At 38.1% G+C, this 23,289-nt stretch overlaps 1 protein-coding gene across 1 annotated transcript in view; it reads left to right on the forward strand.

The window, feature by feature from the left end:
• The first annotated feature begins 5,716 nt into the window (after positions 1-5,716).
• CD96 (CD96 molecule) overlaps positions 5,717-23,289 on the forward strand; it is a 98,829-nt gene continuing 81,256 nt past the window's right edge. Inside the window, exons 1-3 of the mRNA XM_052642309.1 lie at positions 5,717-5,777; positions 7,723-8,079; positions 21,759-21,883. Of these exons, the coding sequence (XP_052498269.1) occupies positions 5,717-5,777; positions 7,723-8,079; positions 21,759-21,883 (543 nt within the window). The remainder of the gene's footprint in view (positions 5,778-7,722; positions 8,080-21,758; positions 21,884-23,289) is intronic.

Genomic DNA, 23,289 nt, shown 5'->3' on the forward strand with positions numbered 1-23,289 from the left:
ACAAAAGACAAATCTTTGAAAAGTTAGACTTTTCTGGAAATGGGGAGTATGTTTTTATTCACAACTATCCTCTATGTTCTTTTGTTCCACTCTGGGGTCTGAGGTTTAGAACAATATCCCTGGTCTCTGTAAGAACCTGAGTCACCAAATAAAATGAAATAATGTTCATTACAAGGTTTTTATTGATCCAGAAATGAGAAGCAATGCCTTTTAAAAAGATGTTCAGCAATGAGGACTTTCTCTTTGACCATTTCCTCTCCTCCTTACAATCCTTCCTCCTCCAGGGGAAAAAGAAAAAAAAATTGATTTAGCTCTCAGTTACCCTAGAAATCTATTAATCACATCTCCAATTTCCTGATAGCATTATTTAATTAACTTTGCATTAGGGTCATTACAACAAAGAGAGAAGGAAGGAAGAAAAAGAAAAAAAAAAAAACTGACATGGTTTCTTTTTCTCTCTTTACCTTTCTCACTTACTCTCAAACGTGGAGCTTCAATTAAAGCAAATTAGAGGGGAATTACTGACAAACGTCAGATCCAGTGCTTGGCCAACTTTCCCTAGCCTGTTGTTTTCACAGAGTGTAGTAGCACAGTATCTCTATATGAATCTGTAGTTTGTAAAAAGGTAATTTGGCTCTAAGAGTTTGTTTTCAGCAGTCTACAAGAGCTGACTCATTGAAAAAGACCCTGATGCTAGAAAAGATTGTAGGCAAGAGGAGAAGGGGATGACAGAGGATGAGATGGTTGGATGGCATCACCAACTCAATGGACATGAGTTTGAGCAAACTCCAAGAGATGGTGAAGGACAGGGAAGCCTAGCATGCTGCGGTCCACGGGGTTGCAAAGAGCTGGATGTTACTGAGCGACTGAACAACAACAAAAGGATCAGGGAGTGTGATTTTGTTCCACGGTGTTTTTTTTTTTTAAGCTCCAAGATCAACTGAACACTTCTCAATTTTTCAAGGTGTTTTAAAATTTCTCCATTGAATGTGAAGAGACATTTGAAATAAATTTCATTGCTTTGAAACCAGATAGAATGTAGAATTTAAAATATTTGTTCTAATTTCTGTTTATGCCAACTTAACCCTAGAAATGTTAATGGTTTTTCAGGTGTACCTCTGCAAAAGTCAAAATTTTGTGTTATTGAATCATTAGCTTCCCAGGGCTTTGGAAAAATCAGGAACTATTTCTCTCTCTCTCTCTCTTTCTCTCTCCCTCTCTTTATTTCAACTTGCCACTGAAAAGAAATATCCAAAGGTTACTTATTATAATTATTCAAGTGAATTTTGTAATTCTGTTTCCCAAAATGAAAAATATTTTAATTTTTACTTAAAAACAGTTTTCTGGACTTCTGTAGAATAATATATCATGCAACTATTTTAAAAGGAATAAGTTTATTTTTCTTGTATAACATATATCTATGTCTGCAATATAGTATGATGTAAAAAAGCACAGGTTAGAGTGCATGTGGTAAAGGGCACAGACAGCGTCCATTTTCTTCATATATGCATATTTATGTGAATGTCTAGAAGAATATAAGACAAAATATAAGAACTTCACTTCTCTTTGGGTGCTTAGAATGCCAACTGATTTTTATTGATTTATTTTTATCCTTTTAAAGTGTTTTCTTGTAATGAGCAGTCGTCATTAGAAAAATGGATTACATTAAAACCAGCCCTCAACAGATGGATTGAGCATGATGGAAATGATGGTGATAAAACAGATTGTTGTGTGAAAATTCTCATGAAATTCTTTCTCTTCTATTAGATGATAATTCTCAAGATTCAAAAAATTTGAGTGAAAACCAAAAGGAGGACCTTCATTCTCATGGAGGCAGGGCCACTACCTGTACCTAATAGGTTCACTTCCAGTTGGAAGTCCAGTGACCCCTTGATGATTACTCCTGGGGAGGGCGAGGGAGCAGGACCCATTCTTCCATCAGGAATCCAACTGTAGGTGGGTTTTCTTTCTTTGTATTTGGGTGCATGAAAATTCAGAGGAAAAAACAAAAGAAAATTCAGAGGAGATTTGATTCCATGTGCAATTGGATACCAAGCCTTGCCTCCTCTTTCTTTGTAATCTCCACGCCCCCATCACAGTGAAGTAAGGCAACTGCGAGGAAGGCGCTCATCCTCAGGTGCCTAAGGAAGTACAAAATTCCTAAGAGATCTCCTGCTTCTTTTTCTTGCCTTCTTTTTTTCAGTCTACACATGTCTACCTACTAATTCACCTGATTTATCCTACTAAAATGTTGCTCTTAAGTACAATACTCTTTTGTTGAAAATCCAGTAACTCTCTCTGACATGAAGAAAAAAATCTATAACCTAGAATTCAAAGCTCTCCAGAACTTAAACTCATCCTAGCCATGACTTTGTCTCAACACCCCCAAGAAAGCCTTTGCTTCATGATAACAGCTAACTCACTGCACTGACCTTGAAATTCAGTACTCCCAAGTATTGGCTCTTCCTGTTTTCTCTCTCTGGAATGACTTACCGCATGCTTTCCCCCACATTCACTTCTACAATATAAAGCCAAGTTAAGATTCACACTTGCTATGTTCCTAGCCCACTGATCTCTAAGAGATCACCACCTTTTCTAAAGACCTGTGCCATGTACTCATTCACTTCTGTGCTTTATGTTACTTGACTTCTTTGGTGCATGTGGAAGTTTTCTCCCCAGCAAAATGATTAGTTGTCTTAAAGACGTGGGCTGCATTTTATCATCTGTATTTTTAAATCACCTAGAACTATGCCTCTTCAGTAGTAATCCCTTAAGAGTTGGCACTAAATATATGTTTTTTTGATGAACTGAAACATTAACTAGAATGTTTTCTAAGCATTTTGGTAAAGAAATGTACAACAGTGGAACACTCCACATTCCTGTTTTTTTATGTAAGTAGTTAAAGGATGAAATCTAAGACTAATCAATCAGTCATATTTTGAGTTAACCTCAGTGAAAACCACAAGAGTAAGATTACTTTTGCTCAGCTTCCTATTTCTGAAAATGTCCTTATCTCGTTGAGGGTTAGTGTTTAGACGGAGCATTTAAAAACTTTGTCCAAAACACAAAATTATGGCTTGCCTCTAGCAGAAATAATGGGTGCCCCCACTTCTCTCTGTCAATAACTGAATTTGCCTCTGAAGTTCAAGAAGTTCAAGATTTCCTTTTGTGTGTAAAACTGGCTGCTTCTGTTTTCTCTGTATATGCAGCAGACCCAAATCTAAGGCAGAAGAAACACTGCAGTGGGGATTTGTGAGCAGGGACGATAATAGAAGAGATTGACATGACTTCACAGAAGAGTTATTTTTAAGTGGAGAGAATGCCTATCCTTATGCTGAAAGGGCCTTTAGAAAATATTCCTGGGATTGAAAAGCAGGGTGGGGGCAGTTCCCATCACCGGACTAGCGGTGTTGGTCTGCGGGGCGTTGCTGCCACCTGCTGCATGCAAACAGCCATGGAGGGGCCGGTCAGGGGCTGGCAACTGCAGGATGCCAGGTGTGCACAGTTAATGTTCTGTGGGCGTCCGAAATTTGTCTTCTCTTAGAGCCTGGTTGAGTCTCAAAGAAAAACCTGTCCTATCTGTTGACTCTGGGCCACAGAAGTATAAAACACCACCCAGGAGGGAGCTTTGCCCTGTAGCCACTATATGGGGACCCTGGGCATCCCAACCCCAGTGAGAGGCAAAGATTTCAGTAAAAGTGAGTCTGTAGCTCTGGAAAATAAGTGAGAATTCCCCTTTTTCTGAATCTGAGGGATTTTTTTTTTGAACAGTTCCTTCACTTTACAACATTAAGAGATAGGAGACCTCTAGAAACTTTAAGGGGAGGATATCTTTCTTAGAGAATTCAATAAATTTACATTCTTATTGGCATCCAGTTAGGTAGATTTCTCTTAATATGAAAAGTAGAGTAGGTAGCTGACATCCCTCCCCAGGCTTGTAATGTGTCTCAGTTTAATAGGGACACTAACCTACAGATCAGGGTCTTCGTACTGTATCTTCTGGCCTGTTTTTGCTACTATACTCCATCACTGTGATTTACTGGAATTTCTAGGAGAAAAGGGGCAGAGATGAAGGCATCAAGATCAGTGATATTTCTTCCTGCCTTTCATTCAAAGACTTTGAACTCCCTATCCCTCCCTGAAAATACCTGTCAGCCCCACTTGACCCAACAGCTCCAGGGACCTGAGACTTACTGAGGAGTTGAGAGTGGGGAGTAAGAAAAAAGTCTGGGAGTCCTGGACTAGGAAATCAGTTACTATTGTCTGGCCTTTGCAGGAAACATCATTGGCTGAGTAGTAATAAGTAAGTATGACAGTTGTCATAGCAAATGTTTGTAGTGGTGCTGTAGAGGGTAGCTTGGACGTCCAGGAAGACAGTAGCCCTATTTCATCATGTGAAAAATCTCTTCTCCCAGGTAATTCCTGAATGGCAGGAGTGATGCTTTATATCTTAGCATCATCCGTATACCCCTAAATCCTTGTGTGGGACAGATCAGTACTTGATGACAACCTGGTCAGAATTATCTCCACCTGACCTCAAAAGAGAAACCATCTTAAGAACACAACTCAGCCCCCTCATTTGTCTTTAGGCTTGCTGGGTGTTTCCTATATTTCAGTAATCAGATTGGGGTCACAGAATATTTCACCAATTGTTCATAAGATGGTATATATTTATTTTTATTCTAGGTTCACTAAACTTATTCTGTAATTCCAGCCTAACATTTCTGAATGTTGGAAGGTAAAGACATCCTATTTTACCCCAAGCTAGAAACCCAGTACAGTTGTATCCGGCAGGGAACAGTCATCATGTCCTTCTGTGAATAACCAGACATCTTTACCAAGGAGTCATTTCCCTGAAATCTAGTCTCCGTCCTCTGTAAATGGAAGTTAGTGAGTGGATGTTAACAGGCCTGGGAGCCAGCTGAGGTGGAAGATACTCGGCCTTTAGATTCTGATTGTTTTCTCTGTTTCTGTATGGTGTTTGCTGAAGCACAGACATGCTTTTCTGTTATCATCAAAGCAGACCTCCTGCCCTCATGGTGAGAGACTTTCCTCCCTGACCACCAGCCTAATCTGGATGGAGTGGAAAAGGAGCCTTCACTTCTACACCTTCAGGGAATGTGGGTTTCCCTGAATGAAAGGAGATGTTAAAATTCCATTTCCTAGCACGAGCTGACCTCTGTTACTTTTCAGATTTTATTAAAATTAAATGTGCTAATTCTTTGTCCTTTCACCCTGAAGTAATTCTGGAAAGAAAACATATTTTAAAATTGAACAGAAAGACTATTATGAAAGACAGTGAGCTCACATTTGTTAAACGACTTTGTGCTCTTGCAAAGAAATGCATGAAAAGCGCATTACGAACTGCTCTGCCCGATTTCCTTTGTTTGGATTTTGGAAGCAGTTTGACTGACACAGAGATCCTGAAGGAGAGAATCTCTGGATACTGAAAATGCTTTTAACGAAGTGATGCACAAGACTTCAGAGAACAGTTTCAACATTGTTCTATTGAAGGCTATACTTAGCTGTGAACCACATTACTTTCCTGTTGACGTTTCATTTCCTGGGGTCTTGCCAAGTGATAAACAGACACAGGCGTGTGGTGGGTGTGGGGTTTTTTCAGCACGAATAGGGTGGCTGGAGTTTTCTCAGTTAAAGGTGTCTATTGACTTCCGTGATCATTATGAAAATGCTCATGTGAGGCCTCCAGGAGACAATGGAGAAAAAATGGGCATACTGTGCTGTCTATTCCATCATCCAGATGCACGTGGTCAGGGGTAAGGCTTCTGGTTGTCCTTTCTTGTCACACTGGCTGCTTTAGGGAGGGAACGGGGCCTCTGTTCATTGAAAATGCTTTGTGACTACTGCTGGAATTGATCACCAAAGGCAGATTGTTACTAAAGTTTTCAGTTATGTACTTAAGTGGCAGCTCTCAGAGAGATGTAAGGATCTAGAAATGATTACAAATGAGCACTAAAAACAAGAAAGGAATGGGTGGTGTGTGCCACTGCTCTGAGACATTTTCACCCATTTCCTTCCTAAAAGGGTCTCTGGAGTAACTGGAAAACTATGCTTCTTGAAAATGAAATGCTGTCCAAGTGGTTGTCAGAAGAACTCCGGAATACTAAAAAAAAAGAAAAAGAAAAAAATCACAATGCCATCAAGGCTCAGAGCTTCTTGCTCAACTTTTTCTCTCTCTCAAATACTTTCTCTTTTGGATTTAGCAAGCATTTCTCCTCCAAATACTCAGATCTTTGGGAGTTGAACATATGCTGAATTTTAATGAGGCATGTATAGGTATGGATCTGGAAGACAAAGTAGACTCCTTGTGACAGCGGGGACCGGTGCCTAAAGGGCCTGTTTAAAACAGCAGGAAGAAAGATTCATTCTGCAATCCATAACATGAGGGTATTACTGTGAGCCTGAGTGTCTTAAGAATTAACTGTGCTTTTCAGATACAGCTACAAAGATTTTAAAGAGGATTTATAAATCAAAGGAGACACTGGAATATAATGCTTTAGATAGGATAAGAGGTGTATTATTAGGCAAAGCCGAGCTCACGGGCAGCTACATTAAACCGCACTAACCTCTGCCTACCCAAACTTCTGCATCCATAAAAGTGTAGTAATTCCCATTTGTCAAGTACCTTTGAGAGCCTGGTTTTTTCTCAGTTGCTTGTCATCTTTTTATCTTTTTCCTTTGTGAGGTTCAGTGGTACTTGTCACAATAATATATCATTCCTGAAACAGTATTCCATGTTAATTCTAAAACTGAGACCTACACTATGGAAGGCATGTCAAAGGCTTAGCATATCTGAAGTGTCTTGTACCATTTGGTCAAAGAACTGATGAGAGGGAATCTTTCATGTCTAGTAACTCAGTGTTGATTATAGATGATGCTGCTCAATGGTTTATTTTTAGTGGAAACCTCTACCACTGTTTTTCCCCTTTTTACCTCAGAAATCCTAACTATAGGGAAATGATGGCCCTTTTGACTCTCTTGTATTGAATGTCAAATTTCTTACTCTTCTCAACCGATTTGGAAGGGAGTTTGGAGGTCCTGAAGGTTATAGAAAGAGCACAGACCCTAGACAGCCGAATTCATGTTCTTTCACTGAAGTGTGACTGTAAGTAAATCACTTAATTTATCTGTGCCTTGGTTTCCTCTTTGATGAATAGTGTTAACAGCATGACGCTTTGATGTGTGTGGAGAATTAAACAAGATAACCTATATGTAAAAGCCACCTGTAAACATGTATTTTTTAATTGTTGTATGCTCATTAGTTACTTTTCAGCTTCAGAAAATAATATTTGGTGTTATTGTGTGTTATGTGCTGTTAACTCATAAACAAAAAAGCCAGTTATATTCATTGCAGGAATAGCTGTCATAATAAATTTACTAGCGGGCTTCAATCTTTAAATAAGCTTAATTTTTTTCACAGGTATTCAGAGACCTGAAGTTGTGTTTTGGACAGACCAATAGACCAAGAGATATTCAAAATTTACTAATTTCCTCTAGTGTCTTTAAGCAAATGTCTTCCATTTGTGTTTGAGTTTTATGCTTCTCTCTCTGAATCTGGTACAAGTTCCCTCCAAATGCTAAGGCAGCCAGGAAAGAAAGTTCCAGCTGCTCCCTCAATTCACCAGAGGAACCAAGGTCTTTCACCAAAGAATCCCTCTCTGTGAATCATGCAAACTGATGGCTCACACCCTTCCTTTTCAGGAGTAGTGGAAGAAACATTCGGTGCAGAAGAACACGTTTACGCTTTACCTGGCTCTGATGTCAACCTGACCTGCCAAGCACAGAAGAAAGGCTTGTTGGTACAGATGCAGTGGTCCAAGGTCACTGATAAGGTGGACTTGCTGGCAGTTTATCATCCCCAATATGGCTTCCACTGTGGTAGCGAGAATCCCTGTAGGTCACTGGTGGCTTTCAGAGAACCTCCTGGAAATGTGTTTGAGTGGACTCTGTACTTGAGGAATGTTTCCTCCTCAATCACCGGGAAGTATGAGTGTAGCTTCACTCTGTATCCAGAGGGCATTCAGACAAAAATCTACAGCCTAAAGATCCAGACAAATGGTAAGTATGACTGCAAGTGGGAAGGAAGCATGTGTTAAAAGCATTCAGCTTTCAACAAACATGTATTTTGAGCCAGCCATGTGCCAGGCATAGTGTCTAAGTACAGAAAGGTTGAGTGGAAAGAAGTATTGCCTGGAAATGAAGACAGAAATTGATCAAATAATGCCATGAATAAATGTTAAATTGAAGCAGTGATAAGTCATAAAGGCTACAGTGGTTTTGTGAGAGTATGTGACAGAAGCCAGGGAAATGGGAGAAAGTGGCACCTGAGCCGAGGTCTGAAGACTGTGTGGATATTAACACTATTTGGGAGGTAGGAGATTTATGATGGACCCAGAGGCAGGAAACTGCTCTTGTGAAGGGCTGTGCAGTGTTTGAGGACATGGGGAAATGACAGTAGGACTGCAGTGCAGAATTAAGGGATGAAGTGGGAGATACAGTAAGGACAGATCATACTGAACCTTGTCAACCGTGTTCAAGGCTTTGGTATTTATCTAAGCACCTTGGGAAGACATCGAAGTAGTTTCATCCAAAGGATGACATGACATTTAAAGCCTGATTGAATTTGTGTTATGAAAAGATGGTGCTGGCTTCACCAGCACCAGTATGACAATGAAGTGAAAGGGGATGAGAAGAAAAGGTGGAGAGAACTTAGGGAACATCCCCAGTAATGCAGAGGAGACAGAGTGGTTGTTTGGATAGATATAGAAAGACGATGACAAATTTGATACTTTGGGCATTAAACAGGTAGGACTTGGTCATAGAGTGGATCTAGGACAATGGCAGTGTGCGTGAAGGAGAGAGAAAACATGTGTGTGTCTGGCATGTACACCTGAATGGTGGTGCCATTCACTGAGATGGGAGACTAAGGAATCAGAGCAGATTTGTGGGGGAATTTATCAAAGTGGCTTTGGATATATTTCTTACAAGGCAGGGGAAAGTACCAAGAGGCTGCTGAATGTGTAGCATTCACTCATACTTGCTTTATAGGGCCACCTTTGGAGCAGGATTCCTAGGTTGAAGTTCTAATTCCTTTCTGGCTGGAACTGAATTTCACCTGGGGATTGGCATGTACATTCTCTGAGCCCATCTGGAAAATGATGATAATAATGGCTACCCTAAATTAGTTGGTCCTAAAGTAAATGATCTCTATACTAGTGGAAAAAATGAAAATGAAAATCAACAAATGGAAAATGCATATGAAATGGAATGATTTTAACTTAGGGGCAAAGTGAACTGGTAGTATAAGAAAAAAACAACAACAAAAACTAACTCACAAAGGCCGTGCTTAAAGAAGGCAAGGAGCTGCCCAGGCCAAACAACACATATGGATTTATTATCTCCTCTCCACTTCTCATCAGGAGATAGGACCATGGTGTTGGCAGTCCAGCTACAGAGCAGGACCTCCTCTACCTCTGCCTTAACAGTGCCCCCATTCCCGTTGCTGTTTTCCAGGAAAAATACTTCATTTGGGGATGGATTGGGGTGATGAGGTAGAATGAAGAGAAATGAGAAGACCTGTATAGAGTTTACCTGCATAATATATATTTTGGAGTCAGTCTGGATTTGAATGTTGGCTCTGTCATTCATTATATATTTCATCTTTATCATATTATTCTAAGTCCCTAAGTTTCTGTTTCCTGATGTAACCAATACAGATAATTATAGGACCTCCTTCATAGGTACCATGATTTTGATGATTAGATGAGGTAATCGCTATAAAGCACTTAGCATAGTTCCTGCCAAAGAGTACGAGTTTGGAACGTGGTAGTTTTCATTGTGAATAGTAAATATAATCATAACGAGTGAACTCTATTTCTCAAGTCTTATTAAAAAATGAGTCCATCCCCCTCTCTGTTTGTATTTGCCTAATATGGGTAGCTCAGATGGTAAAGCGTTTGCCTGCAATGCAGGATACCTGGGTTCGATCCCTGGGTTGGGAAGATCCTCTGGAGAAGGAAATGGCAACCCACTCCAGCACTCTTGCCTAGAAAATTCCATGGACAGAGGAGCCTGATAGGCTACAGTCCATGGGGTCACAAAGAGTCAGACAGGACTGAACAACTTCACTTTCTTTCTTTCTTTTCTTTAATATGGAGCCCAACAGAACATTTGCCACACTTTACCACAAGTACATGTTGAACTTCACTTTAGACAAAGATTTTTTTATCTTCTTAAAACTGTAAACTATGCTGCTACGTATCTGATAGCCTAATGTTTATTCCATGGAGAACTGACAACACAGATAGGAAATCGGAGGTAGGAATGGCTCAACATAAAGGCAGCCAATGGAGAAGAGATACTGTGTCATTCAGAAAGGAGAGTGGTGTTGCCTTTGAGGGAAAATGTATTTCTTAAACAGCCAAGCTTCTAGCTGCTAACAGCAGCAAATCACTGGGGAGACAGAAGTCATGTATACATGCTTTGTGCTTGTCAGTTCCCAATCGTCTGATTATAACTTTGCTGTTCATCAGCTGGACCAGAGGAGAGAAAAATGCCATCAGTGTTAAAGAAATGTTCTGGTGCTATATATTTGGGTATAAAGGGAGAAAAATAGAAAAGAAAAAAGAAAAAGAGAAAGAGAAAGAACTCTTTCACCATGCAGTGATCAAAGATGCATGTGTTCAGTCCCTCAGTTGTGTCTGACTCTTTTCAACTCCATGGACTATAGCCCACCAGGCTCCTCTGTCCATGGGATTTCCCAGGCAAAAATACTAGAGTGGGTTGCCATTTCCTCCTCCAGGGGATCTCCCCAACCCAGGGATTGAAGCAGTTGTCTCTTACATCTCCTGCGTTGGCGAGGCTTTTTACCACTAGTGCCACCTGATCAAAGATGTGAGCCTGGTATAAACCTAAGGGATAGATACTTAGATGGGGCCTCTTGTCATTCAAAAGCCCTGTCAAGTTCCCCCAATGGTATCTTTTTCCCCTTAATTCTTTTGATTTTCGCTCACTTCTCCTCTCACTTGTACCACTTCCCTCTCACATCCCTGGGAGATCTTCAAAAGGTTGGTTGGGTCGGCAAGCACACGAGTACAAGTCTGTGCAGTAGGTGAACAAATACAAATTGAAGTGGTGTGTAAGAATCTAAATATGAAAATGCTGAGGGACCAGAGGTGATTGTGACCTCTTTCTGTTTCCTCTCTGTCATTTTGCGGGGTCAGTCTCTCCCCCGTCTGTTCACAAAACAATGTAAAGCCTGCCCACCTTCGCACGTTCCTGGAGCCTTTGAGGGAAAATGCTTTGAGGGAAAAGCTGAGAAGGGCCTCTTCTAACTGTACCTTGTTCCTTTGTATGAACTAGTGCTCCGAGGCTGTGGAAGAAGGCAGAAATTTTACACACAGTTTGACATTTGCTTCTTTTTTCATTTTCATTTGACAGAATTTCCTCATAGATTAGCATTTGATTTATTCCAAGAAACACAGTTCTTTGAGTCAAGCCTTGGGTGATTGTAATCCAGGTTTCCTTCATTTGATGCTACTGGATCACACAGTGCTTCACACTATTAAGACTTTAATGCGTTTAAAATATGTTGTCATTAGGACTAGTTATAAAACATACACATGTGGCTTTAATTTCCCAGATTACAGCCAAAGCCTTGGCAGCGGGGTTGGGGGGTGGGGAGCAGTGTTCATATTTTTAGAAGCATTAGTAGGAGAAAAAGGAGGAATGGTAGAAGGAGGAGGAGGTGTGGGAATAAAGTAGTATAGACTGTAATAACAGAGGGGTAGTACTGGTAATAGAAAGCAATAATCTTGATAATATAATCTTGAAAATCTTAGTCTAACTGCATGCTGTTACCCTGCCTAAACGCATGATTCATTCTTCGACCTTTTCTCCCCAGTTTCATTGAGATATAATTGACATATAACATCGTATTCACTTTAGGTATACAACATGATGATCTTGTGTGTGTGTGTGTGAAGTAATCATCACAGTAAGTTCAGTTAACATCCATCACCTCACACAGTTACAATTTTCTTTTTTTTTATGATGAGGACCTTTAAGATGTACTTTCTTTAGCAACTTTTAAACATGAAGTATGGTGTTTCACTTTAATCACTATGCTCTACATAATATCTGCAGAATTTATCTATCTTATAACTGGAACTTTATACCTTTTTATCATCTTCATTCGTTTTGCCCACTTCCCACCCCCTGCCTCTGACCAGTCTATTCTGTTTTAATCTGAAGGCTGTCCGACATTTCTTATTTTTCTTTGCCAATGCATCTGTTGAGCACATTTGATTATTTGTCTTGGATAATTACCCACAGCCTGGATTTTGCTTTTACATCTCATGGTATCTCCATGTTCTTCTTTCACCTTTTAGTTAGGTATACATATTTGACCACATTTATTTTTATCTTCTGGTAAGAATATTTCATAGGTGATGTTGTGTAGTTACATCAGCACTACATGATGTCCGGTTGTGTGATGTTAACAGCACTGATGGGTATTGCCTTAGATCCACTCATTTTTTATTGGCCGCCAGACAGTGAAGTTCTGATTTTTCATTCCTTCATTTATCAGCTGAAATGTTCTTATAAAGAGGAACTTCCTCTCATGAACCAATTGTTTATTAGATATACGATTTGTTTAAAAAAGAAAAACACCACAGAATAGACACTTGATTCTTTCCCTTTACTTACCAGTTTTAAAAATGAGTTTGTTCACTAGCATTCTTAGGTGACAAGTATTCATGTTCAGTATCAAGAATCTATATGAACTTAAGCATATTAGTGAATTTTAATTCATTATAGTTATTATCTTTATTAGGCTGAAAATATACTATATATAAAATCTGTTAACGCTTTGTGATATAAATTGCAAATATTTTCTCAGTTTTTCATCTATCCATACCTTCTTATGGTATGTTTCCAGTGCAGCATAATTCTTACCTTTTGAAATAAAATCTATCACTTTGCCTTAATGGTTCTAACTTTGAGTCATACTTAAGAAAAATTTTCCCCATTCCTAGATTATACAGAAATTCACTCTTTATTTCTAACACTTCCATGTTTTTTAAATTAGTATTTAAACTTTCGATGTTAAGTTTCTAGTATTAAATATATCAAAATATATTTTTATTATTTCTAGTACCTTTCTGGTATTTCCTACTTTTTCTCCTCTCTGGGGTTCAGTTTGGAAATTTTCTATTGACCTATTTTCCAATTAACAAATAGTGGTTTTCTTGATATACAGTAATTTTTCAGTCTCATCAAATTCATTCTTAATTTCTGATGTTATATTTAAAATTATTGTCTTTGATAGAGTTTTAATTATTTGATGAACTTGTTCATCTTTTCATCGATTCCCTTCATCTTTTTCTCTATTCTTGAATATGTTAAAAAGTTATTTTAATATCCTTATTGTTAACTCCAATGTTTCTATTTTTCTATGTATGCAGTTTGTTATATGTATTACATAAATAAAGAAGACATATTGTGTTGTTAATGACAATAATAACAAAAGGAAGGGATGTGCTGGAGTAAGTTGTGAAAAAAAGAGAAAAAGTAGAGAAAAAACAGAAAGATGAACGACCTCATATAATAGACCCAAAGAACAGTGCTATAATTAATGATTTGAAGAATTTCATGTTCTTAAAAAAAACTGAGAAGAAAAAAAGAAAATATATACAAAACCTTATATAGACCCATATATTTACCATTTCATATTCTCTTCATTTCATCCCATGGAGAGAAGTTACTATCTGGTATCATTTCCTTTCAGCCTGAGGGACATAGTTTAGAATTTCATATAAGAAAAATCTACTTGCCATGAATTGTTTTGTCTTTTCTTCCTCATTTTTATTTTTGAACGTTAGTTTCACTGAGTGCAAAATTCTTAGTGGACTGTTTTTTCTTTCAATATTTTGAACATGTCTCTGATCTTCATTGTTTCCAGTGAGACGTGAACCATTGATTCTGTTATTGGTCCCTGCATGTGATAAATTTGAGATTTTTTCCTTGCTGATTGCTTTCATAATTTTCTCTTTGTTTTGGCTTTTGATTATGATATGCTTAGGTGGGTATTTGGTTATATTTATGTTACTTAGGTTTTAAAGTTCTTGAATGTTTAGATTAATTTGGAGAAATTTTTTAAAAATCAAATATACAGTTTTTGGCTTTTGTTTCTTCAAATATTTGTTCTGTCCTCCTCTGTTTCATCTCTCCTTCTATGACTCTAATTACATGTATGTTAGAACATTTGATTTGTCCTGTATGGTTCTGAGACTTCCCTGATGGCTCAGAGGGTAAAGCGTCTCTCTGCAATGCAGGAGACCAGGGTTCGATCCCTGGGTTGGGAAGATCCCACGGAGAAGGAAATGGCAACCCACTCCAGTACTATTGCCTAGAAAATCCCAAGGACGGAGGAGCTTGGTAGGCTACAGTCCATGGGGTGACAAAGAGTCGGACATGACTGAGTGACTTCACAATCAATTACAATATGGTTCTGAAACTCTGTTTTCCTTCAATCTTCTTTCTCTCTCTTCTTCAGATTAGGTAGTTTATATTAATCATTATTTAGGTATGCTTTTATTCTTTCTTCTGCCATCTCAAATTGGCTGTTGAGAATCTCCAGTGAATTTTTTAATTTTTATTATAGACTTTTAAACTCTAGAATAATCATTTGTTTCTTTTTATCTTCACTAAAATTCCCTATGTATTGAATCATTGTCACCATATTTTGCTTTAATCCTTTGAACATACTTTTAATAGCTGCTTTGAAGTCTGTTAAATTTAATGTATGGTCTACTCAGAATGAATTTCAATGAACCACTTTTTTTTTCAGTATGGGTCACACTTTCTTGTTTCCCTCATACATCATCATTTTGTTGTTGTTGAAAGCTAAACATTTTAAAAAAAAACATAACGTGACAACTCTAGATTCTCTGGGTTTTTAAAATTTTCAGTAACTTGCTCATATTTAAATTGCAAAATCTACCTCTTTTGACCGTACACTTATGGCCATTGATACCTCTGCTTAGCTTTTTACTATAATTCTCATGTCTTTAGTTTTACTTCCAAGGAATTGCCCGTACATTGTCAAATTCCCTTTGTTGGTCCACAAATGAATTTGGCAAAAAATTTTGCTCAAATACCTCAAGCCCAATAGGCTTCCACCCTCTACACATAGACGTCTGTATGAAAGGGAGTTGGAGACTGTGTTCAAAGTTGCGACAGTAATACCTCCCTTGGCCTTCACTTTTCACTGAGCTCTCTCAGATCCCCTTACTCATGTATATTTTTCCCAGTCAACCTGGGATGTGTAAAGAATTTATGTCAGCACTTTTATGACTCTCTGATTTCTAGAATCTCTGTTAACTGTCTGTCTGGTCTGCCACTCACCCCACTGGGACTGCACACCCAGACTAACCAAGCCTCAGTTTTTTTCTGTTGCCTACCAAGTTTATCCTTGCTAGCTGACAAAGTGAAAGATTTTCATGCTCATACTTAACTTAAGTCTGTCCCTTTTGGAAGTAAAGCTGCTGGGTTTTGTAGCCAATTCTAAGATGGTGAAATGACCTTTCTCCCCGACCTAGTTGAGAAAAGTGATGCTGCTGCTGCTGTTAAGTCACCTCAGTTCAGTTCAGTTCAGTCGCTCAGTGGTGTCTGACTCTTTGCGACCCCATGAATTGCAGCACGCCAGGCCTCCCTGTCCATCACCAACTCCTGGAGTTCACTCAGACTCACATCCATTGAGTCAGTGATGCCATCCAGCCATCTCATCCTCTGTCGTCCCCTTCTCCTCCTGCCCCCAATGCCTCCCAGCATCAGAGTCTTTTCCAATGAGTCAACTATTCGCATGAGGTGGCCAAAGTACTGGAGTTTCAGCTTTAGCATCATTCCTTCCAAAGAAATCCCAGGGCTAATCTCCTTCAGAATGGACTGGTTGGATCTCCTTGCTGTCTTCTCCAACACCACATTTCAAAAGCATCAATTCTTCGGCGCTCAGCCTTCTTCACAGTCCAACTCTCACATCCATACATGATCACTGGAAAAACCATAGCCTTGACTAGACGGACCTTAGTCAGCAAAGTAATGTCTCTGCTTTTGAATATGCTATCTAGGTTGGTCATAACTTTTCTTCTAAGGAGTGAAAGTGAAAGTAAAGTCACTCAGTCGTGTCCGACTGTTTGCGACCCCATGGACTGTAGCCTACCAAGCTCCTCCCTCCATGGGATTCTCCAGGCGAGAATACTGGAGTGGGTTGCCATTTCCTTCTCCAGGGGATCTTCCCAACCCAGGGATCAAACTCAGGTCTCCAGCATTCCAGGCAGATGCTTTAACCTCTGAGCCACCAGGGAAGCTCGTCTTTTAATTTCATGGCTGCAGTCACCATCTGCAGTGATTAGAGAGCCCAGAAAAATAAAGTCTGACACTGTTTCCACTGTTTCCCCATCTATTTCCACTGTTTCCCCATCTATTTCCCATGAAGTGATGGGACCAGATGCCATGATCTTCGTTTTATGAATGTTGAGCTTTAAGCCAACTTTTTCACTCTCCACTTTCACTTTCATCAAGAGACTTTTTAGTTCCTCTTCACTTTCTGCCATAAGAGTGGTGTCATCTGCATATCTGAGGTTATTGATATTTCTTCCGGTAATCTTGATTCCAGCTTGTGCTTTTTACAGCCCAGCATTTCTCATGATGTACTCTGCATATAAGTTAAATAAGCAGGGTGACAATATACAGCCTTGACGTACTCCTTTTCCTATTTGGAACCAGTCTGTTGTTCCATGTCCAGTTCTAACTGTTACTTCCTGACCTGCCTACAGATTTCTCAAGAGGCAGGTCAGGTGGTCTGGTATTCCCATCTCTCTTAGAATTTTCCACAGTTTATTGTGATCCACACAGTCAAAGGCATTGGCATAGTCAATAAAGCAGAAATAGATGTTTTTCTGGAACTCTCTTGCTTTTTCCATGATCCAGCGGATGTTGGCAATTTGATCTCTGGTTCCTCTGCCTTTTCTAAAACCAGCTTAAACACCAGGAAGTTCACAGTTCACCTATTGTTGAAGCCTGGCTTGGAGAATTTTGAGCATTACTTTACTAGCATGTGAATGAGTGCAATTGTTTGGTAGTTTGAACATTCTTTGGCATTGCCTTTCTTTGGGATTGGAATGAAAACTCACCTTTTCCAGTCCTGTGACCACTGCTGAGTTTTCCAAATTTGCTGGCATATTGAGTGCAGCACTTTTACAGCATCACCTTTCAGGATTTGAAATAGCTCCACTGGAATTCCATCACCTCCACTAGCTTTGTTCATACTGATGCTTTCTAAGGCCCACTTGACTTCACATTCCAGGATGTCTGGCTCTAGATGAGTGATCACACCATCGCCTCAGTCATGTTCAACTCTGTGTGACCCCATAGACGGCAGACCACCTGGCTCCTCTGTCCCTGGGATTCTCCAGGCAAGAACACTGGAGTGGGTTGCCATTTCCTTCTCCAGTGCATGAAAGTGAAAAGTGAAAGTGAAGTCACTCATTCGTGTCCGACTCTTCATGACCCCATGGACTACAGCCCACCAGGCTCCTCCATCCATGGGATTTTCTAGACAAGAGTACTGGAGTGGGTTCTCATTGCCTTCTCCAGAGAAAGGTGATGGAAGGATCTCAAAGCAAGCAGGCTGAAGACTCCTACTGTTCTTACTGAAGCTCTGGTGGCTTGTCAAGAAGAAATGTTTATCAATTAACTGTTTGTCTTTGGTCAATTTCCAGGGCCCTGAAAATGGTGATTTTTAACACATTTGCTTAGTTTCATGTGTATCTTTTTTTCACTGACCTCTTCATGCTCCCGAAACAAGGAGTCCCTCAATACCCACCCAACCCTGTTTTTGACACTTATATTGTATCTTCATTTAAAAATATATATTCATTACTACTCACTTATAACAATTATTTATTCTTCCTGCTAGAGGTAAATACATATTCAACACTTACCCTCAGTCTTTATGCAAATATCTCTTCAGTTTGAAGTATATTCTGTTGGAGAATATTCCGGAAATGCTCATGGTGCAGTATTCCCTGAGCTCTTGTGTGAGCTCTTAATAAGTTTTATTTTTATACTCTTCATGTTAAAGATTGAATATAATGTCCTTAACTCACATATTCTTTCCTTGAGTATATTACATATGTTGTGTGTAAGTTGTTGCTTAGTCATGTCCAGCTCTTTGCAAGCCCATGGACTATAGCCTGCCACACCTCTCTGTCCACTGACTTCTCTAGGCAAGAATACTGGAGTGGGTTGCCATTCCTTTCTCCAGGGAATCTTCCTGACTGAGGGACAGAACCTGGGTCTCTAGCATTGCAGGGAGATTCTTTACCATCTGAGCCACCAGGGAAGCCCATTAAATGTTACAATATTATTTTCTGGCATAAAGAATTGCTGTCCAAAAATTAATAACAATTTGATTTTCTTTCCCCAGAACTAATTTTGTTTAACATTTTTATAAAAATATGCCTAGTATCTATTCTGTATTTTCCTACTTTTGCAGTATAACCTTTTAATATATATTTTCTAGTCATTTTAAGAAATTGTACTAGAGTTATAATTTCCAGTGTTTTTCTATTGTTTATTTCTTTGAGTATTGTTTATTCTCCATCTTCTTGACTATCTCTTTCTTTGAATCTCTTTTACCTCTTTTTGCTTATAAAATCCATTATTTATTAATATTTCACTTAAAAATTTCTTTCATTCTATTTTTAAAGTTTCTTTTAATGCATTAACTTTTGTATTAATACATTCTTGGTTTTTTTTCTAGTTTGCTCTTAATTTCTGAAATGATTTTAAAAACTTATTTCCAACCCTTTCCTGAATTTTCTCACTTATCTTCTATAGAATTTCTTCTCTCCAGATGACTCATTTAGCAGTCTTTCTAAAACTTATCATACCTTATATCATTTTATTTCTTTTAGTTCATTTTGAATAATTGGGTTTTAGTTTTTATTTATTTTTAAGTCATGTCTTTCTAATATGCTGTTATTATTGTAGGAATATTACTTTGCTCTCTATTCTCTTTTTTTCTTATGGTATCTTTATATGTGATTCCAACCCACTTTTTTCTATTGCTCTAAATGTTTGTTAAATAGATTTTTACTTTTATCATGGAGGAGTACACCAGGCTATCTTTTCTAGAATCTTCAGTGTCTCTAGAGCTCTCTCTTCTGTTATTTTCAAAATAAATTATATGCCATTGTACTTTGTAAGATGCACTTCTATTCCTCCTATCCCTCACTTTTATCTAAATTGCCTCTTTGCTTTCTCCTGTTGGGCCTCTCTGGTGTAATTTGGATTCTACTCCCAGGGATTTCATCTCAGAGTGGGATTTCTCTGAAAAGTCCCCTCTACTCTAGCAATGACAAGCCTTTTCATTTTTCCCTTGAAGGCTCTGGTAATTTGGTGCCTACAAACTTCTTTCTCTGTTTCTGCTGCTATTCTCAGATTAGTTTGCCTTTCTTTCCAGTGATTGTTGACTTTTTTCTAGAAGGTAGGAGGGGTAAGTTCTTAGTTCTACGGGCCACTGATTTTCCTGTTTCTTTTTGCACAGTTGCTTACACCACAGTGGTTTGTCGATCTGTCCCCAACTATTAATGATGTTATATTGTTATTTAGTGTCCCCATAGATATTGCCTATAGTTTTACTATGCTAGTTGGTCTGCTTTTACTAAGAATCTCAGGGATATTAGAGTTATGCCACTTGTATTACCAACTTCTCAGAATCTGGACAAACTTTACAAACATTTACTACTTATGTGTTTGGGTAATGCACATTTAAATAGAATTTGCATATCAAGTAGACTTCATAAACTATACAAATATGTGCCTTGGTCAGTCTCTGTTTAAAATAAACTGATGTAAGCAGAACAATTATAATCTCAAGAATAAAATTAAATAGTATTAATGGTGGTATGCAAATATGGCCAAAAAATTTGGTGGTGATACACATGTAACTCCATTTGGGAGTGCTCTTATAGTAAATGCTTTTAACCATAAAAGGCAGGAATTTTGTTATTGTTGTTTTGTTTTGGTTTTTAAATTCTGAGGTTGGAGTAATATATGGAGGCAGCAATAGAGAGCAAGAAAGGCCCTGATCCAATCCTCCTAATCTTGAGGCAATAAGGATATAAGAAAATAAACAACCATTATCTGAGAATGATGCCGGGAAGTTGGGCCCTAATGGGAAGGCCTGGCTTCAATTAAGAAAGCAGGAGGAGAGAGTTATCATTAAAGAGGACAACTGATATTGACAAGAGCTTGAAATGCAGCAAAGCTTTAAAGGCAAAATACAACATTTGAAATATTCCCATGTTTTTTAAAAATGTGCTGTTGATAATGAGAATGTTCACACCTCATGACCTATTAATTATACTTCTGGGAATGTATCTTAAGTAGCTAAATGGTCAGAAGAAAACTATTAGTTTAAGGACGAACCTTTCTATAAAGATTGTAATAGTTTAAATAAGCTAAAAACTGAAAAAGCATATGATTCAATACTTGAAAATTGATAAACAAATTATGGTGTATGTATGTGATATAATAGAAATTTCAAACACAGGTAGCTTAAGAATCATGCAAAACCTTTTAAGCTATAGGTAACATTTGCTGGTAAATAAAATTGCAAAGTATGAAAAAAATTTGCATACAAACAAGATTTGTATACATATAGGAAAAACAAGAATAAGATTTTCAGGATATTAAGATGATAGAATTGTTGTCATTTATAAATTATTTTCTGATATTATAGTTTACTCACAAATGTATATATATGTGTATATAACTTTCCCCAAAAGAGAGACTATAAACCTATTTATCTCATATCACTTTAAAAATGAAAATAATTCATTAAACATGTTTCCTTGGAGTTTCCTGATGTGTTTTCCTGTGTGATTTTTTTCTTTGGAGAAATATCTGTAAGCTCTAAAAAGATAATCAGGTATAAAAGCAGTGAAAAGATCAGCATATGTCAGAAGTTTGGTGAAAGGAAGGGATGAAAAGGCAGAGCACAAAGGATTTTTAGGTCAATGAAACTATTCTATATGATATTGCAAGAGTGGATACATATCAGACTTTGGTCAAAATTCATGGAATGTACAACACCAAAAGTGAGCCTTATATAAATAAAATATGGACTTTGGATGATGATGTGTTTGATCTAGTTTCACTGATTGTAATAAAGGCATCACTGTGGTTAGGGATGTTAATAATGGGGGAGATTGTGCATGCGTGAGGGCAGGGTGTATACGGAAACTCTGTACTTCCCACTCAATTTTGCTATGTACCTAAATCTTCTCTAAAAAAAAATTGTCTATTAAAAATTTTAAAAGACAATGGACGCCAGATTATAATGTTTTATATTCTACCTGATCCAGGAAATATGATCTAAAGACTAATGCACCAACTTGAGGTTAAAGCAGAAGAATGTACTGAACTGTGAGCTGGATTCTGTTAGGGCAGTTTCCCTGTAGTTATTCAGTGATAGACAACCCTGTGCTTCTCAGTGACCCTGTTATGCCATTTATACAATGAGGACTGTACGTGGTGGGGTCCTCTTCATCGGTGTACCCTGAAGATAGCTGAATCTCTATACTAAGACTGTTCTCATTTCTTGGATTAAAAATACTTTACAGACCAATCATAGATCCATGTCTTTCCCTCTTTATGTTTTGTTACAGTGGCACAAGAAGAATGCAGAAACAACCATACAATAGAAATAGAGATAAATGGGACTCTGGAAATACCATGCTTTCAAAACACCTCCTTAGAAATTTCATCTGTGCTCACCTTTGCATGGCTGGTGGTAAGTGTTGCCCTTTTCAGTGAATAATGGCCATGATCTTTAAATATTAATGAAGTGAAGATGAATAACAAGTAATAATAGGGAAGGAAGCACACTGGATAAGAGACAAGCATTATGTGAAGGTTAAGTTAATGTCTGGAGGAGGGAAGGGAGGCCACCAGGATTCCTTCCAACTCAGCGAGCCCCTGGGTCTTTGAATGCAGTGACTTAGAAAATAGTTCCTAAAGGTTAGTTTGTATTTCAAGCTGTATACTCAACAATGATAACAGAAAGAAAGAAGTGTGATGGTGCCCTGGAGAGGAGCCACATCCAGCAGAAGCCCCTACTCATACTTACTTGTTTACACACAACACGTGCAGGGGCATAGACTCCCTTTTTTTCCCCGAACCCTACTACCACATCCTGGAAAATACACAGCATTGCTTGGACCGGGAAACACAAACTCTTAATGCATATCAAACACAAATAGAAAACTCCCATGAGAGAAGCAGTATGTCTATACGAAACAGCCACTGCCCAGCTGCATCACCGTCACTGGTAATGACAGGCCTATGGTAGCTATGTTTTCCGACTTACAAGAATAAAACAAAACAAATATGGATTTTTATGTGAAATTTTCCAAGGCAAGTCAACCAAATGGCATCCAGCTATTAACCAATATATAGAGTGGACTTCTAATACTACTGTTAAATCAGTTGATAACACAAGCCTTACACAATTATGATGACCATAAACACAATTTTGAGAATCATGAAATGGGTGGGGTTAATGATCCAGAATATGACTATATTAATTTTTCAGGTCTTCATCAAAATGAAAACACAAGATTTTAAAATTCTTACATAACTAATAGATGTCCATGAGTATAGCAGCTGATACCATCTGCAAAATACTGTACTTGCATGGTTGATCATTTATATTACAAATTAGTAGACTTTTGTGGACCGTCTTGGAAACTGACCCTTCATGTAAAAAGATTTCTCTGAGGATGTGCCAAATCCAAGATAACTGACTTTCAAGGAGGCTTTAAAATATAACCTACTAATAATTTTTTATTGTCTAGATGTTTTTTGGATAGTTAGTATGATCAAAAGACATTATAAAATGCCTTTCTCAAATTGTTCTAAAAGCTACAGTGTCTGTTTATCATGTCGAAAAATGTATGCTCCCCCTTTTTATGGTTTGGTTGCTGAAATGTGAGACTTCCTGCCTGACATTATGCCCATCATTAAAAAGTCAGTTTTTCTTAACTAATGTGATACAAGGTGGTTCTTAGAAAAAAAAATTAAGAATAGAGATCTTCTCAAGAAGACAGAAGCCTGCTGTACTAAACATTACTGTAATGGAAATACAGTATCTATACCTAGTTTACATTATTAATATTTCCACCAATAGGCAAAAATTTT

Source organism: Budorcas taxicolor, chromosome 1, assembly GCF_023091745.1.
Source record: "Budorcas taxicolor isolate Tak-1 chromosome 1, Takin1.1, whole genome shotgun sequence".
NCBI classification, from domain to species: Eukaryota; Metazoa; Chordata; class Mammalia; order Artiodactyla; family Bovidae; genus Budorcas; species Budorcas taxicolor.